The following is an 18,319-nucleotide window of genomic DNA, read 5'->3' as shown; positions in this document are numbered from 1 at the left end:
CTAGTTTGTATTAAAATAAAAATGACACAGGCTTCATACAATTTAATACTAGTATTTTGCAGACTCTGGGTGTAGGATCTAGATGGCTTTGTAAAAACAATAAATTGTGTTGGTTTAATCAAGAGAAGAAACAGACCATCTTTCTTCACTTGTTCTCTAATATCTTTAACTCTTTAAGCTTATATGGCAAATACTACTAAGCACAATGAGTTTTCATCTGAACCGCTTACTCTATACCTTGATAACGAAGACGGAGATGAGTACGAAGAGTTCATCGGAAGCTTAATTAAGAAATTTCCGCTAAGTGATGTAAAGAGAGATTTTAAAAGCCTTGATGACGTGGGCTTTCATGAAGAGTTTCTTGATATAGACTTGAAACCGAAAATTGAAAAATGTTTCGAGTCACAGCTCCTTGGAGGTAAGGCCCCTGACACTGACATGAAGAGAGTTCGGCGAACATATAAGAAAGATGAGTTGACGGATAAGAATGGGAAAGCGGATTGGCTTTTCCAATTAAGGTTAAAGCATGACGATCGCGATTTGGACATTTTGATAAAGAAAAATAATCTCTACTTAGTCGGGTACAAGGGTAAATATAAGGAAAAAGATGGAAAGGTGAGTGCTGAAAACTGGATTGTTCTAGATGGGAAAAACCATAAGAAAGTTGCTGCGTCTGTCAGGCTCCTGACACCGGGTACAGTTTTCGTTCAGATTTGATTTTGTGTCGTCGTGATTTTCATCTCTTTAATCCCGGACTTTTTGTTTTTGTATTGCAGACTCGCTAAAGAAGGTTACACTGGGTACATCATACACTAACTTGTTTGGCAAATATGATCCGTCATTTCATGAATCTGCGCGAGAGTCAAACCTTTATGAGAATTTGATACAGAGATTGGATAACTTTCAAGGAATAGCAAAGCGAGAACAAGGGAGAAACATAAAATACGCCCAAGAAAAATTGACGGAATTAAAATTGAATATAGAAAGGTATCATTCAAACCCGGAGGAAAATGGAGATTTCAAAAGAGTTAGCACGTTGTTAAAAATGGTGCCAAACGAAATTACCCGTGAGCATGTAGAAACAGAACTTGAGGGTGATGACAACAAAGCAGCGCGAGATTTTTTGAATCATTTAAAAAAGCCGCAAGCGGATCATATCCTTGCTGAAAAGCTAATTAAAAAGCTGCAGAAAATACATGACAGCCCGAGGTACTACTTTGAGTTTTGTTCTTAAACTGTGATGGTACTCTCACGGTTTTTTTATTAACCAAAATTTTGATTACTTTATTTTTATGTAAACAATTTTTGTACTTTATATAGGAAACCCTTCTCCCAAGAATCGCTAATTTTGTGGGGAAAGGTGTTCAAGAAGAAAGTCGCCATCTTGCGTAGCTTGACTGCTGGAAAAATGGATACTGATGGGGTAAAGGAAACAGAAAACTGGAGAGAGGAACATGAAGCCCTGTTCAAGCTGAAGAAAATGCTAAAAAAAAATTTTGATATAGTTGATGGACCACCAGAAACGAACCCCACCAATGACGAAACACGGGAAGGTTTTTTTTCAAAAAAAACTAAACTGAAAGAACAATATCATAAAGCGGTGAACGAAGAGAAGCAGGCTAAGTTCTATAAAGAGCTTAAAGAAAAGTATAATGTCTTTAATTTCATGATGCAGAGTGTTAGAGCAGATGCTGAAATCAAAGCTGTGAAGGATCGTTTGGCAGAAGTGAAGTTGAACAGACTAGCCTTCACAGAAGCAGTCGAGTATCTCACCAAGTCCTCATTTGGTGAGAACGAGAGAGAAACCGCTAATCATATTATAAAGTTGGCCATAATGATATGTGAAGCTGCGAGATTTCCACATGTCAAAGAGCATGTTTCAAACAATTACCTCGAAACAACCCATAAGGTCACGTACTGCTTCTTTATCTGAAAAATGTATTACTTCCGTGTATAATTGGAGTCATAGATCAGCCTTAATGCAACGTGGGGGGTGGTACGCTGGTGAAACAAGTTTGCTGGGAGATGATCCGGAAGTCATCAAGGGCATGTATATTAGAGAAGTATCTATAGAATAATTGGAGCAACTATCAAACAGTAAGTTGTAGTTCTGTATAGTTGGTTCCGCAGTCTTTTTACACGGTGATACTCTTTCATCTCTTGTGTTTATTTATTCGTTTCATCCTCCCTCGTATTTACCCTCCTACTTGCTATATTTGCTGCAGGAGGGGAGAAAGACATCCAAAAATTATTCCTCTCGGTCCTAGTTTGTTAGCGAGGACTCACAAATTTCTTTCACCTACTACTCGTTATAATTTAGTACCGTATATTCGGAAGAATCACCTACTACTCGTTATAATTTAGTGTGGAATAAGATTTTGTTCTGAATTGATTATATGTTGGAGATTGTGATTGTGCATGCCTTTGTTCAGGCTTGGAAGTGTTCATTTTGATTGTCCATTCATGTTTTGTTTGTTAAGATCATGCAACAAATTATCGTTGTTTGTTTGTTTTCATTTTATGTTGCTGCTATTTCTCAAGTTTGTGTGAATTGTGAACTGTTATATTTATACACGGATTCTATTATCAAGAAGTGTATCCACGACTCCATGGCAATTAAATCTTTCATTGAGTTTGTAATATTTTTTACACTTCAATTTCATTTAAATTCTAGATTTCATCAAATGAAATGTTTAAATACACCTTGGATTTGTGTTTTTCCAACACATTAAATACTAGTAGAAAAATAGTAAATACTCAAAAATTATTCTCAAAATTTTCTAATAACATGACTTTTGTATGCACATAAACCATCCAATTAAAATATTTTATTTGCGTAATTTTGCGAGAAGATTTGGATACGTAGCATTAATCATACTAACATAAAGTTGAAAATTTAAAATGACAACTCGAATTATGTCATTTTAAATTGATCTAAATTTCGTGATTAGTCGATCTAATTGAGTATGAATTTTGCATACCTATAATAACAACATATTTTATTTGTAACTAATAAATTTTGAAACGAGTTTTGACTTGTTTAAATTTGATATATCCTTACATTTGACATTTAACTTGTAATCTAAATATTAAAATATAAATATATGTTAATATTTAACAATTATTTATTAAAAAATATTTGAAGAGTTTCAAACCAATAAGTAAAATAATATACATAGAATCAATTTACACTTTTATATGGAAATAATTAAAAGAGTTAAATGTAAAGTGTGTACTTGTAAATACACACTACACCATATTTCACCTGTTGCAACGGCTGAAAAATGTATCCATAAGGCCTAAAACTGTTACAGTAGATCCTTGCAACAATTATTTGGTTTCAGGAGGAGTGAAAGTCCGCGTCAATCCAAAAAATATTCCTCTCTGCAGATCCTGGTCAGCTAGCGACTCTAAGGTCTTGCTCCCGAGTTTTTTTTAGGAGGGAAAGCAAGTGAATGTAAGTGAAAGCAAGTTGCTTTCACTTTCATCCCACTTTTGGAGTGAAAATATGCTATATTTGCACTCACTTTCACTTGCTTTCGTCCCTTTAAAAAACTCGGGAGCACGAATAGGAGTGAAAGTTAGATAATTTTACTTCCTCTTCACTTGCTTTCCTCCCTACTTAAAACTCGGGAGCAGGGTGTAAGGACTATGTGCCTGGAAAGCAAAGCTGGCATTTGGAAGAATTTGGTACTACAAACTACAAAGTGTTGTTTGCATTTTATGTTGTTGCTGTTTCTGAAGACTGTGTGAATTGTGTATTGTTGTACTACTTGTCCTTGTCAGCAATTAAAAACTCCATTAAATTTGAAATATTTTCTTATATAAGTGAACTTGAAATGCTTTATATATGCTGATGTGTGCATGTTTTTTCTACTAAACTTTAATTTTTTATTCTAAAAAACATGAAATATGCTTTTAAGTCTGTGATATTTCTTCAAGCAATAGCACATTCGCTATTAGCTGGGTAAATTAATTCGGAATTGTGGTGCACAGATTATGAAATGATCTGTCAGTTCAGCGATTATGGCATTTAAATGTCAAGATATATCAGTCATTGCTTCAATACGGTAATAATATTGCACTGGAAATTGATAGGATGAGATAAACACTCCAAGAGCCGATATTTAAGAAATATTTACGGATCAAATGATTTGCTTTTGTCGCATATTACTCTGGTATATGATGATAAGAACCAAAATTCAGTACAAGAAAACTGAATTTGCCTTCCATTCTGTTTACTTATCAATCGCATTTTCATTAGTTTTGCACTACACACTATTTCTACTGGGCTATGTAATTGTCAAAAGAAAAAAGTTTTGACATACCTTCAATGTAACTCAGTGCCATTGTACATTACGCTCCTGTTCAACTGTCATGGGAGGCATCCAGTGCCTTCAGATTTAACCTGAATACACATTTAGCTGCAGGGGCCATAACAAAGCAGGAAGATTGTGATCTTACGTCTTCACGTTAAAGCGGGATGGGTGCAAGCAGAGTTTGATTTTGCAATGTCTATATCATACACCAATGAGTTAAGGAATGGATCCCTCCATTCTCTTGACCAAGATATAAATTGGAGAGGAAATACATTATAAGAACTTCGTACTAGTAATCACCACAAGAACATTTTTCTTCATTGAAATGCTGGGAACAGTTTTGAGTCCCTTAATATATTATGACTCTCAAAAACCTTTTTTTAAATATGTCATTGCAATATGACAATCCCCACACACCCTTAGGCTGTGTTCACTTGGATGGAATGGAATGAGGGGAGAATGGAATGAAAAATTATATAGAAATTTTGTAGAGAAAGAAGAAAGTATGAGCTAATAGTGACTAAATATGAATGAGTTCAATTTTTTTGTGATAAAGATTGTAAAGAAATATGATGTAGAGATGGAATGAGCATTCCTTCCAAAACATGTAGGATAGAATTTTAGTTAAAATAGTAGGGATGAAATGATTGAAGGAATGAAAATTGTATACATTTTCTTTGATCAACACCATTTTTGAGTACAAAATTCATTTCATTCTCCCCCCATTCCATTCACTCCAAGTGAACACAACCTTAGATTCTTAGATATCCGAATAGATGCCGACTTCAGCAACAATACGAGGCCAACAGCAACTGCTGACTTTCCGCAGTGATAGGCAAGACCAGCATGAAGTAGAGCAAGAGAAGCAAATTGCCACAATCATAGGAAATAACAGTAAATATCAATCAAATATGGTGATGAACTTACAATAACTGGACCTAACCTGTCACCAATCTAGTGGTTACCTTGTTATTACTGTTAAATGGATACCCTCTCACCATGGTGAAAAATGCCAATATGTTATCAAAAATGAGCTTGTTTGTGAAAGCCAAAATATGGGCTAGAGAGTATATCCAGAATAAAGTTATCTGAATACATAGGCTTCTTTTATTATTTTCAAATGCTGATTTCTTTTTCTGTATATGAGAGGCATCGAGATGCAAAGTTTCAATTCTGAATGACAACTTGAACATAGACCGTACTCAATACAAATAGAAGACATAGTCTTACCATCCCAAATATATTGTCTATTAGCTCTTAACAAACTGATGCAACCCCTTACATTGCTAATTAGAGTAATTCTTTGCTCAGTAAAACATATTACTACAGCAGAAAACTTAAGGAAGTTAAAAGATGACAATACAATACATAACAATGAACCATAAACTTCAGTACCTATTGCAAAAACCATTTGCAGAAAGCAAGAACGGAGGGGTCCTGTTCTTTAGATAATAGGTCTAGTACCATGGATGTGGTGGATGCATCTTCTGAGAATTTACGAGCCGCTGCTTCTTCATATCTTTTATTCAAAAGACTTCCACGGATGATCTTATTATAGGTCACATCATCAGGCAAACAAATGCTTGTTTCCATTTTAGAAAGTAATTCCTTTGCTTCCTCAAATAACCCTTCTTGACACAGTCCTCTGATCATTATATTGTGTGTCATGACATTGGGTTGCAGACCACTCGAAGCAAGCTTATCAAAAATATTTCTGGCCTCGTCAAGTTTTCTGTTCTTGCAGAGACCATCAATTAGGATATTATGTATTTGAATATCATGAACTATACCTTTACATTCATTCACTCGAAAGAAGGAAATTGCTTCATCCATGTATCGGTTCTTGCAAAGGCCATCCAACAAAATTCGACATGTCACAATATTTGGTTTATTACCTTCTTTTAGCATTTCATGGAAAAGGTTGTCCACCTCATTATGTCTGCCCATCTGAAAGAGACCATGCATCAGTGTATTGTAGGTTTCAACTACAGGTTTCAGACCTTCAGCAGACATTTGTCTGAGGAGACTGATGGCTTTGTCTAGTTCCTGCCTCTTACAATAGCCATTTATCAGAATGGTATAGCTATAACAGTCTGGCCATATCTCATTACTCCTCATGTAATTCAACACCTCTAGTGCCCTGTCCATTTTGCCTGTTAAACAATAACCATCCATCAGTGCATTGTATGTGATTGAATCAGGAGGCACACCTTTCTGGATCATAATTTCAATCACATCTTCTGCATATGTTGTCCTCCCTTCTTTGCAGTATGCATCGACTAATATATTATAGGTGTGCAAATCTGAAGAGATCTTCCTAACACCCATCTCAGTTAACAAACACTCAGTGTCCTCCCATCGGCCGGAGCTGCAAAGGCCTTGAAGTAGCGTGTTATATGTTATAACATTGGGTGGTATGCCTTTGCCGGTCATTTCAGACACAAGAACCAATGCTTGATCGACTCGTCTCTCTTTGCACAAAGAATCAATAATGGAGTTATAAGTTACCGCATCGGGGTTACAACCTATCTCCTCCATCTTTCTTAATAACTTGAGAGCCATGGAGGTATTTGAAGTTTTGCAGAGACCATCAATGATGGTGTTATACATAACTACATTGGGCTGAATTTCTTGAAATGTGATAAGCTTCTTAAACAAATCCCCAGCCTCCAAAGGCTTGTCTTGAGATAGAAGGCCCTTGATGAGAGTGTTGTAGGTAAAGACATCGGGTACCCAACCACTCTTGATGATTCCAGCAAGCAACGAAAAGGCATAATCAAGTGTATTCAAGTGACAACAGGAATGGATGACGGTATTAAAGGTAACAATATCAACAGGAATGCTTAAAACACGGAATTCTCTAAACATGGAGACGGCAACAGAGTACTTTTCCATTCGAACGAGGGCGGTTAACAGTTGTGTGAAATGCACAACAGAAAGCCTAGATTTCAGACGGAGCATTTTATCGAACAGAAGAAGAGCATCTTCGAGTTTATCAAAACCAACTTTAGATTTATGATAGAGTAATTGTTTAAGTTTGGGATGAGTGGTGGATGGAGAAGGAATAAAGGGGGCTTTAAATTGTGAATTAGGGTGAGGTTTAGTAGAGAAAAGAAGAAAATGAGAACGAAAAAGAGAGGATGAGAGAGAACAGGGGCTTACACTGAGAGGCCTTAAGCTGAAACAAGTCATTGTGAGAAGAGCTCCTCTCTTGGCCGCCATTGCTGAAGCTAATAAAAGAGAAAACTGAAAGCGGGAAAAGATAATAAAGAGCTTGATGTTGGTTACACATACAAATCACAATTAAGATAATAATTGTGAATTAGGGTTAGGTTTAGTGGAGAAAGGAAGAGCTTGATATGGAAAGCAGACAAATCAGATAACTGACTCTACCCACACTCCTACAAACCAGGTAACTACCTGAGACTTATTCAAACATACCAACGTTAACAAGTGCTGGCAGACTGTTTTTTTTTTTTCCTAAAAATTAAGCAGATTGTTAGCTAAATAAATAAATATGGAGCTTACTGCACTTTGCAACCCTCTACTTTGCTCGAAAAACACTTTGGTACATAGACTTTGAATCGTGTCAGTTTGCCTCATTAATTTTGAAACCGTTAGCAGTTTGCCCCTGACCGTTACATTGGCCAATTAACGTTAATTGTTCAAAAAGCTAACGGCTCTTTTTGGCAGCACTACTTCATATATATATGTGGGTGATGCAGCATTTGTATACTGCATATATCTTCTTCTTCTCTTAAATCTTTTTGTTATGGCTGAGCGATGCTTCTGTAATAAATGGGTGGTTGTTCGCACAGCTTGGACGGAAATAAACAGCGGAAAAAGATTTGCTGGATGTCCGGATCAGGTGTGTAATTACTTTCGTTGGGTCGATGGTCCGCTTTGTGAACGTGCTAGGATGATAATACCCGGCCTGATAAGAAGGATTAATGTCCTTGAAGGTGAAGTGAAGGCTTTGGAAGTGAAGAAGCAAAAGACGGACATGCCATGCAACAAAACTGCTTTACTATTGCTATTGACTTGGATTATAATTTGCGTGTATTTGTTCTCTAAAAAAAGTGAGGCAGAAATGTAGTATGGTAGCTTGTATGTTCTTAATTTCCTGTATTGTTCTCATCTTGAATATTGTACTGTAATGGTACAAGTTTAAGAAGCGAAATGGTTCAATATTCCAACAAAATATTCAATATTCCAACAAAATATCCAACATTCCAACAAAATATTCAATATTCCAACAAAAGTATGCTTCACAGGAGCAACTTGTTTAAGTCTGGATGCTAAAATTGATGATATCAGACATCAAATAACTGACAAAATGATATGGCACAATTTTTTGTTCCAAAAGAAGCCACATTTTAGCTACTGAACATGAACACAACTACTTCTCTGGCCTTTTAGCTTCGACCTCTTTCTTCTTCTTTTGCAATGCCTCTGTCAGCTTCCTCTGAGAGGTGTACATCTTCCCATCCTTTGTGTTGTAATTTTCAGGTTCAACACCTAACGGAGCCTTCCCTGGATATTGTCTAGGTGCTCGAAATTGGTTGACAATTCCGGCATGTGTGTGAGTAGCTGACATGGCTTCCTGAACAAGGTTCTCTCCATGATCCATCACCCCCTCCCCATCAAAAGCTTCATCATTTTTCTAGTCGAAAATGAAAGAAAATAAGAACAAATCTAGCAAAAGAAACACTATTTAAAAGATGTAGCAAAAGAATGAATACCTTTGCAGAACATGATCTTACAGTGTGTCCTGCAATCTTGCAATAGGAACAAGTCTTCTTCTTTCTTTCGACTGAGAATGCTGCATTATTTTCTGTAGCTTCATTACTTGCATTTTCCTGGACTGGGGCTGCAGCAGTAGTTTCAGTATTTTCACCTTCCTCCTGTGATTTTCTTGCCATTTCAAGTTTCTGCAACAAAAAAACAACAAACAATGCACACGATAAAGTGGTCACACGATAAATAGCAGGTGAAAGACATGAACATCCCTTCGTTTTACAACTCCTAACATTGTGGCCATACTCCTTACACCATGCACACGATAAAGTGGTCCCCTTCCGTTTGAGCATGGTAGGATCATTCTCCCTAGTTTCTACAACATCATTTTTCCTATCTCTCTTTTTTTTTGGCCTTCCGGGAGCTACTTTAATAACTGGTGGAAGGATACTTTGCTGATTTGTAGCTTCCCAGAATTCTTCACCATTGATTGGTTCTAGAAGATTGCTATACAAGCCTATGAATTTCTCCCTTTCATAGCAGGCATGTATATAGTCTTCTGGATTTTGTTTTTGGAAATAAATGCATGAAACAGCATGATGGCATGGAATGCCTGTTAATTGCCATCTTCTACAAGCACATGTCCTGTTATTCAAGTCAACAACTATCTCATGGCCCCCTACTGTCATGGTGACATGATATTTGTCACCACCATTCCAAACTGGCCTAGCTTTCGCGGCTAATTTGATTGAGCTTCAATATGTAAAATAGTCTAATTAATAAGCAATTATATGCATTTTATACAGTCTACAGATTTATAAGCAATTATATGCATTTTATACAGTGTAGAGATTATAGTGTGTACCTGTTGAGCATTTTAATTGCATTTGGACACCACTTGCCATTCCTCTTTTCCATCTTGGCTTTTCTTTTTTGTATCCTTTGCATGCAACTGAGGTGGATTCCTTTGAACATTGTAATGATGCCCATATCTCTATATTTGGATATGGCATTATTGAAGACCTCGCATATATTGTTTACAAACATATCAGATTTGCAATGTTCCCTGAAACCACTTCTGCTCCACTGACTTCTAGGTCTTGCACTCAACCATTCATAGGCCTTAGCATTGAGCTATCATAAATTGTTATGAAATTTGCAAAACAATTAGGAGATATAGTTATTGTTAGGAAATTTGCAAAGCTTGGAGATATAGATATATACCTTCTGCAAAGCTTCCATGTTTTTCTTGAAATAATACTCACTAGTTGCTCTTGCTGCATACCATAGAAACCTCCTTACTCCAGTGCCTTTGTGTTCTTTCTTCATATTTGCATATAAATGCATGCAACAGAACCTCATTTCTGCCTGTGGAACTAGAGCTTCCAGAGCATTCACAAGTCCCTGTTAAAACCAGATTATTAAGCATAGAAACCACACAAAGATATGTACATTAATTAGCAAAAAATACACATAAATAGAGTTTACCTTCTGCCTGTCAGATATGAAGGTATATGCCCCTGAATTTTCAATCCTTAAATCAGCTTTCAGCAAGGAAATAAACCACTCCCAAGAATCATTATTTTCAGCTTCTACCCAGGCCCAAGCTAATGGGAAAATACCATCATTTGGATCAGTGGCTACTGCGGTTAAAAGTATTCCCCCATATGGACCCTTCAAATGGCATCCATCTAAACCTATAAGGGGTCTACAATAGTGTATAAACCCCTCTTTCAGTGGCCCTAGACATACATACAGCCTCTTAAACCTTGTAGCATCTGCTTCATGTTCAGTCATAACTTTCACAGTGGAAGTTGGCATCTCCTTCAATAATTGATTGCCATAGTCATATACTTTCTTGAATTCTTCTTCATGCTTCCCTTTAATCACCTCTTTTGCTTTTCTCAAAGCTCTGTAGATCATTGAATCACTAATATTGCACTTTAAATCATTCACAACTTTGGATCTAAAAGAAGCTACTGGCCAATCAGGGTTCATCCTGATCTCATCTTCATATTCCCTAGCAATCCAGGTTGAATTTACTTGCTTCTGGTCCCAGGTAGGATTACATGTGTGCTGTTTATGGAGAGCCCTGATCTGGAAACTTGAAGATCTTTGTTGTTGTGTTGCATACACTTTCCACTTGCACCCTCCAGAACAAATCCACTTGATCCTTTTACCATGATTCTTCCTCAACCTAACTGGCCTTTGATTGACAATGGCATGCTTTCTTATAGCAGCCCTAAAAGCTGGTCCATTTATAAAAAGCATCCCTATTTTAAACTGAGGGTCATCCATATCAATTTCTTCATTAAATTCAGGGTATGTGGAATCATCTTCATCACGGGAACTCAATGCAATTCTTTCCTCACTACTGTCATATAAACTTTCTGAGCTCTCACTGCCACTTTCTTCTGCAATCTCATCATCCTCATCTTCAAATTTCTTCTCCTCATCCTCTTCTGTGTCAGAAGTTTTAAATCTGACTCTCTTGTTTTTTTTCTTTGCAGAATGCACCACACTCTTCCCTTTGCTTGGAGGTTGCTTCAAAGCACTAGGTCTAGGATTCACCACATTCTTCCCTTTGCTTGGAGGTCTGGACTTCTTAAGAGGGCTACTCTTCTTACCTCTGGGATTTTTAGCCAATTTCTTAGGCTCTCCTTTTACCTCAACAGACTTGTTCTTTCCTTTTAAATCAACACATCTGTTCTTACCCTTCTTATCATCTGGAACATGCTGATCATCTTCCTCATCCACAATAACAGGTGTATCTTCAGTGTTTTTAAACAAACCCTGCATCAAAAAAGACATAAAATATCACATAAATCCAATGAAAAGCACATAAATTTCACATAAATAGAATATAAATGCAATGAAACTTACTCTTAGCATAGAATATCTCCCTCTTTTTCTAGTCCTGTATGGAGGGTTGGGTGGAGGTATTCTTCTCCTCCTTTTAACTGCTGGCTCACTAGTAGTATGCTTTTCTTTCTCCTCTTTTTCAGTAACTTCATCAGTAATCTCATCACAAACATAATCAGAATCTTCAGAATCTTCATAATCATTCTCTATGTCACTGTTACTATTGAAATCACCATAGTCACACTCATTTTCTTCATCTCCAACATTTTCTTCTTCATCCTGACTATCACCATTCTCAGATTCACTGTCATTTTCCATAGGTTCTACTTCATCTCTCATCTTCTCTATTCTATCCACCCTCTCATCTTCATACATTTGAGTAAATGAAAAGTCCATAAGATCATGTGCAACATTAATTCTTCTCTTGGTGGCATATACAATTTGACAGTGAGTGTATTCCACTAGAGTTGTTAAATAGTCCACATCAGTATCACTTTCTAAAGGGTATAAACCATCTGGCAATATATTTTCTGGGATCAATGCATACAATTGAGTATCATCAGCAGAAAAACCTAATTCCCCAATCATTGCATTTATCTCAGACATTGTCATATCCAGTACACTACACATGTCAAAATAGTCAAGCTTGCCACCAACATATTCTGTAGAAGTCTCATTAAAATCTCCACTGTGATGCAGTGCAATTGTAAAGTACCGTGATTGCTCTACAGAACATAACAAATTCAGCCATGTTACTACATTAAATTGAGGCGATTTAAAGGGGGAAAATGCTATTTTAGGCAAAAAAATTCAATAGTATTCAAAGAAGGCAACAACCCACTGTCAACAACAAATATAAAAAAGCAAACATAAAGGGACCACAGTCCACTACAATAAACAATATATATCGGACATCAATAAACCCTAACCCTAACAAAAACAACCACATGCATGCAAAATAGTTCGCGCAATCAAAATACATATAAAATAGATGAACAAAGATGAAACTTGCCTCCATATTTAGGGATTTCGAAGCCCTTGTAAGAGGTCATATTGCTGGAGCCATTTAACGGATCATCAGCGAAACTGGTAACTCGTAGACGACCTCGCATTGTTTCCCTCTTCAAACTCCAAATCGATCTTCAAACTCCAAATCGATCTTCAAACTCGTACAGAATGGTGGGTGAAAGCAGGAAGGAGGGAAAGTGATATTTGGGGATGGAGGGAAGTGAAGCGAAGTGTCTATGAGCTCGAGAGTAATGCACGATTGTATTTTCTTTTTTCTTTTAATTTAAAATGTGAAATTACAGTTTTATCCTCCAATTTAACGTTGACAGTTTGACCACAGACGGAAAACGATTAACGGGTGCAAACTGCAGGATAATTATAAGTTAATGAGGCAAACTGACACGTTTCAAAGTCTATGTACCAAAGTGTTTTTCGAGCAAAGTAGAGGGTTGCAAAGTGCAGTAAGCTCATAAATATGTTTAGATTAATACGGCCCAACAATTGAAAGAGTGAACAGATTGTTAGCTATGGTTCCAAGAGATATTACTTATGGGTAACGACGACAAAGCATCGCTAGATTTTTTAAATTATTTAAAAGAGCTGCCAGAGGATCATCATAAGCCTGCGTAAGAGCAACGTAAATCCATGGAGAACAGTGTTAAAGGAGATGCTGAAATAATAAGAGTGAAGGAACATATGGCAGACGTGAATGAATAGTGTTTAAGCGAGAAATCACTTTTTTTAAAATTGTCCAAACGACCTCATTATCTGGCAGCAGCTTTTGCATCACTGCCAACGAAACAATAGGGTGCCTTAGAAAGTTCCAAAGCCTGACAACCAGAAAAATAACTCAACCATGGTACTAGGAAGCGATAGTGAGTGCGCAAATATAAAAGCCGGCGTGTTATATTTAAGGATACACACCGATTACTCATTTTCATACTTTTTCCTTTTGGCTGGGGCAAGGAGCACTCAAGTGTTCACCATGTTTTCTGCCATGAAAAGAATGGTATCAACTTTAACTAAAGCATGACTGCATTTTGAAAATTTGAAGATATTAGAGATGACATATTTAGCAAATAGGGAAAGTCATATTATAAAATATAAATAACGTAATTAAATATATTTTGACGATTTAACAAATAAGGAATACGAGTCATATTGTTTGCTATTTTAGAGCATCTCCAACGGCTTAGCTATATGATGTCCTAAACTATTATAATAAAGAATAGGACATAAAACACAACTCGAGTAGAGTCCTAGCAATTCCTTAAAAAGTTAGAATGTCCACTTCATTCCTCATTTTTAAGGACTGTGGAACCATTCTTCATACTATTTTGAATAATAAAATATTCACTTTTCTCCTTTTTCCCACTTTTTCTCTCATTTCTCTCTCCTACTTACAAGTTGAATATAATGTTACAATAATAATAATAGAGAATACAAACAGGGAATGTTGTTGGAGTTTCCATTGAATAAAATGTAGTAATAATCCCTTACAAAATACATATTTTATTATATATTTAGGGAACATGTTGGGACTGTGCTGGAGATGCTCTTGTATACTTGTCTTCTGACGAAAGAAAGAGAGAAGCTTGAGAATGAAGTCTCATGTCTATTATAATTATTTGCTTGTCTTTTGACGAAAGAAAGAGAGAAACTTGCTTGATAATAAAGCGTCATTTCTGTTATAATTGGTAACAACTGAAAAGTTAATTATATCATAATCTTTTCACCAATATCATCATTTCCATGACAGACTTGTGTGATGGATAAAATAATTGATTCCCAACATTTTTTTCCAGTAATTTATATAATTTCTAACTCACCAAATTCAAACAAATGAGCGCGACAGTATGAACAATCGGCGCAACTTAATTTGAATAATCCATGCTTCATATACTTGTTTTTCCTTTTTCCTGACAAGCAACTTACAGTACTAATGGGAATGATCATTCATGGCGTGTCTTTCGGCTTCAAAGGGCAAAAAGAAAAAAGCAGTGACAATTTGTGTTCAATAATAAGATTATTCGTACACTTTTACATACCTTAAACAGTTTGTTACTCCCTCCGTCCCAGCCAATTCTTTACGTTTGGTTTGGGCACGGAGGTTAAGAAATATGTATAAAGTAGTGGAAAAGAGAAAGAAAAGTGGGTGAAATGGCGGGACCCATCAATTTTTAATGTATAAAAGAGAGATAGTGGAGTAAAAGTAGTGTGAAAGGGGAGTAAAAGTAGTGTGAAAAGGAAGAAAAAGTTGGAAAGTGGTGGGACCCATTTACTATTTTTGGTAAGTTTTGAAATGTAAAGAATTGGATGAGACATCCCAAAAAGGAAACTGTAAAGAATCTGGTGGGACGGAGGGAGTATTATTTTGCAGACTTTCAGGTGTAGGATCCAGTAAGACTTGTAAAAACTATAAAGTGGGCTAATTTAATGAAGACGAACACTGCATCTTTCTTCACTTTCTAATATCTTGAAAGCTTATATGACAAAAACACACTCTCCTCCCACTGTGGTTTTATCTGATGAAGATAAACAGCATATTCTAGACCTTAGCAAAGACGACGGTGATGAATACGGTAAGTTCATCAAAAGCATTATCGATGAATTTAAGCCACTAAATCCAAATCGGAAACTTAGTGGCACTCGAGAATCTAAGACACTTGAAGACATCGAGGACAAAATCAAATCATGTCTTGGGGTAGAAAGCATTGTTACTGAAGTGATTGATGACAACCTTGGTAAAGTTTCTGTTGTAGAAACCTTAATTGAAGGTAACATCAGTTCAGCTGAAAAGTTTTTCCAAGTAAAGTTAACTTATGAGCAATACGATTTGCACATTTTGATACACAAAAGTAGTTTGTACTTGGTCGGATACAGAAGGGAATATAAACCGAAGAAGGAAGAAGCTACTGTGAATAAAGATGATAAGGGGAAGATAGATGACAATGCTGAATCCAATGATGATGAGACGGAGATAGATGACAATGCTGAATGCTGGATTATTCTAAGCGAGGAGAAAGATGTTAAGACGACTGCTGCAGCTGTTGAGTATCTTAAGCAATTCCAAACTTCCTGTAAGATATATATTTTTGGTTAAGGTCTTATGTTGTATCCTAATATTATCTGTTTGATTTGGAGTTGTGTTTTTGTATTGCAGACGAGCTAAAAAAAGTTAAATTGGGTCCATCATATCAGTCATTGATTAGCGCATTTGTTTCAGACTTTGAAACAAAGAAGCAAAAGGTGCTGGTCACAAACCTGTACAATAAATTAACAAATAGGATGAAAGTTTTAATAAACGGAGTGGAGAAAACAGAGTACGCTGTTCAAATACTAGAGACAGTGAAGCAGACGATGGAAACAGGTAGGGGAAAGGAAGAGACTTACGAACCCGAACTTGATGAGCAGTTGAAAAGAGCGGACCACTTGATATATTGGCTGGCCAAAAATAGGTATTCCTGGAAGGCGAGTGAGCCTGCGGATGCTGAAACCGACGAGTTTAAAAAATTTTGGGGAGAGAGATTAGGAAATCTGAGTAAGATATCAGACAGCATTGCCATGAAAAAGCTTATGATAATGCTGGAAGTAAAACATAAGGTTTTTTTGGGCCAAGGGCAGCACGGAACAGATGCGGAAACACAAGAAAGGTACATATTTTTAACTACTTGACACGCATTTTAAAGTGCATATAAAATATTGGTGCATAATTTTTTCCTAAAATTTTCATTTTCTACAGAAGAAAAAAGTTCAAAATAATTTATCAAACTATGATTTACAAAAGCATTAAAATGCATGCCACTCGTGAGGTCATAATTTTTTTTACTAATATATATCTTTTGTACAAATAATCTTCTTTAGTGAATTCCATCAATGGCTCAAAAATTGGAACAACGAGATCCGAAGAGCAGTCAAAATCTTTGATTCCATTGATTACAAAATAACAGTTACATTGAAAACGGGAGATAAACCCAAAGATATACCGGAAAGGAAGGCTGAACAAGAAAAAAAGCTGAAAGAGAAAGCAAACGCAAAAACAGAAGCACAGCTAAAAGATGAACTCCTCCAAAGGATTGAGCTGATTAAATTACTTGAAAAAGAAATTCCCGAGGAAGATGAATCTACCAGAGGGTTGAAAAAGGGACTTGCGGGAAACTTGAAAGAGAAATGTTGTCAGCTGCAGCAAATGAATGGGAAGATTGAAGAGCTGAAAATGGAAATTGAAAAATTAGATAAGGGCATTATAAGTTTATATAGTGCAGTGACGGTGGCTGAGGATCTGTATCAGTTCTGTGACGACCTGAACAAAATATCCACAACCTTGGGGGAGCTGCTTCAGCATTTTGGAACTGGTGCCACCTACAGTGTTGCCAACGAAGAGATTAAAAAAATTGATGTGAACAGACAAGCCTTAATCGACGCATTTGAGCATCTCACTCAGTACCCATTTGATGAGGATGATCATAAAGATTTGGCTAAACATATTACACATTTAGTGGTGATGATATGTGAAGCTACGAGATTTATACCAATTGCAGATCACATTAAGAAGTGCTACACAAGTACATCAAACACTAAATTGAGTGATGATGACGTTGCTCTGATAAATATGTGGAGTAATTTATCAGGCATCATCAAACGTGGGTGGACTTACAAGGGTGAAAGAGAATCGAGGTTGGCAAAACTTGTGAAATGTGTTGCAGTCATGAAAGCACATAATTCATTCGAAGAGTGAAAGGAGCAAATAACATACAGTAAGAAACAGTAAGCTGATTGGTGTATTTGCTGCAGGAGACGAGAAAGTCCGTGTCATTTCACAAAAATATTTCGTCCACAGACCATCTTCTCTTCTTCCTCTGTGTGTTGCCTTTTAATATTTTCTCTATGGACTACTTGTCTGGAAATTAAGTAAAGCTTGCATCCAGAAGAATCTCGTACAATTTTTAATTCGGTGTGGAATAGTAGAATTGTGTTCTGAGTTGATTTGTGCATGTCTTTGTTTGGGATTATGTTTTGTGCGTGTCTTCATTTGGGATTGGATTGGAATTGTCTATTTTTTCATTGTATGTTCGTATTTTGTTTGTTTAGCTCATGCAGCAAATCAATGTTGTTTCCATTTTATATTGTTGCAGTTTTTCAAGACTCTGTGTGGATTGTGCAAACTAGCGTTAGCCTCAGACTCTAAAATTAAGACATCCCGACTATATCATAATTAAAGAATAACACACAACTGTACGTGCGTGTTTGACTTAGCTTATAAGCAGTGAAACCCTATTATAATTAACAGTCTAGAATAACCCGACTACATGTGCGTGTTTGAGTTAGCTTATAAATAGAACATAAGTTGCAAAATGTACTACTTCACCTTAGAAACTACTTAAAAGTGGAAT

The 18,319-nt window shown here is 36.4% G+C and overlaps 3 protein-coding genes across 5 annotated transcripts; 2 read left to right on the top strand and 1 right to left on the bottom strand.

Annotated features, from left to right (window-relative positions):
* The first annotated feature begins 65 nt into the window (after window positions 1–65).
* Window positions 66–2,516, top strand: LOC108201015 (uncharacterized). Of its 2 annotated transcripts, XR_010287487.1 has the most exons (4): window positions 66–694; window positions 777–1,209; window positions 1,321–2,097; window positions 2,226–2,516. XR_010287487.1 is itself a non-coding variant. In XM_017369301.2 (3 exons), the coding sequence occupies exons 1-3, from the start codon at window positions 184–186 to the stop codon at window positions 1,931–1,933; spliced, it is 1,557 nt and encodes a 518-aa protein (XP_017224790.1). In that variant the 5' UTR covers window positions 66–183; the 3' UTR covers window positions 1,934–2,516. The 2 variants fall into 2 exon arrangements, 1 of the variants encoding a protein (XP_017224790.1); XM_017369301.2 differs by having other exon boundaries at window positions 1,321–2,516.
* Window positions 2,517–4,124: 1,608 nt separating this feature from the next.
* On the bottom strand, window positions 4,125–7,776 carry LOC108200955 (putative pentatricopeptide repeat-containing protein At1g12700, mitochondrial). Of its 2 annotated transcripts, XM_017369233.2 has the most exons (3): window positions 7,198–7,776; window positions 5,071–7,092; window positions 4,125–4,737 (listed from the first exon to the last, which is right to left on the bottom strand). In XM_017369233.2, the coding sequence occupies exons 1-2, from the start codon at window positions 7,539–7,541 to the stop codon at window positions 5,715–5,717; spliced, it is 1,722 nt and encodes a 573-aa protein (XP_017224722.1). In that variant the 5' UTR covers window positions 7,542–7,776; the 3' UTR covers window positions 4,125–4,737; window positions 5,071–5,714. The 2 variants fall into 2 exon arrangements, with proteins under 2 accessions (XP_017224722.1, XP_017224720.1); XM_017369231.2 differs by having other exon boundaries at window positions 4,130–4,737; window positions 5,071–7,776.
* Window positions 7,777–15,414: 7,638 nt separating this feature from the next.
* On the top strand, window positions 15,415–18,118 carry LOC135149269 (uncharacterized). Its single transcript, XM_064084480.1, has 3 exons — window positions 15,415–16,006; window positions 16,090–16,579; window positions 16,791–18,118. The coding sequence occupies exons 1-3, from the start codon at window positions 15,415–15,417 to the stop codon at window positions 17,662–17,664; spliced, it is 1,956 nt and encodes a 651-aa protein (XP_063940550.1). The 3' UTR covers window positions 17,665–18,118.
* Window positions 18,119–18,319: the final 201 nt, after the last annotated feature.

Source organism: Daucus carota, chromosome 9 (assembly GCF_001625215.2).
Source record: "Daucus carota subsp. sativus chromosome 9, DH1 v3.0, whole genome shotgun sequence".
Classification (NCBI taxonomy): Eukaryota; Viridiplantae; Streptophyta; class Magnoliopsida; order Apiales; family Apiaceae; genus Daucus; species Daucus carota.
Note: the sequence above shows the minus strand (reverse complement) of the source record. Positions and strands in the feature narration are given on the sequence as shown.

Bases quoted from the DNA above. Each gene is read 5' to 3' on its own strand.
- LOC108201015 (XM_017369301.2), top strand. From the start codon at position 184: ATGGCAAATACTACTAAGCACAATGAGTTTTCATCTGAACCGCTTACT. The intron at 695-776 runs GTACAGTTTTCG...TTTGTATTGCAG, and splicing joins TGTCAGGCTCCTGACACCGG to ACTCGCTAAAGAAGGTTACA. The intron at 1,210-1,320 runs GTACTACTTTGA...TACTTTATATAG, and splicing joins AAAATACATGACAGCCCGAG to GAAACCCTTCTCCCAAGAAT.
- LOC108200955 (XM_017369231.2), bottom strand. From the start codon at position 7,541: ATGGCGGCCAAGAGAGGAGCTCTTCTCACAATGACTTGTTTCAGCTTA.
- LOC135149269 (XM_064084480.1), top strand. From the start codon at position 15,415: ATGACAAAAACACACTCTCCTCCCACTGTGGTTTTATCTGATGAAGAT. The intron at 16,007-16,089 runs GTAAGATATATA...TTTGTATTGCAG, and splicing joins TAAGCAATTCCAAACTTCCT to ACGAGCTAAAAAAAGTTAAA. The intron at 16,580-16,790 runs GTACATATTTTT...AATCTTCTTTAG, and splicing joins GATGCGGAAACACAAGAAAG to TGAATTCCATCAATGGCTCA.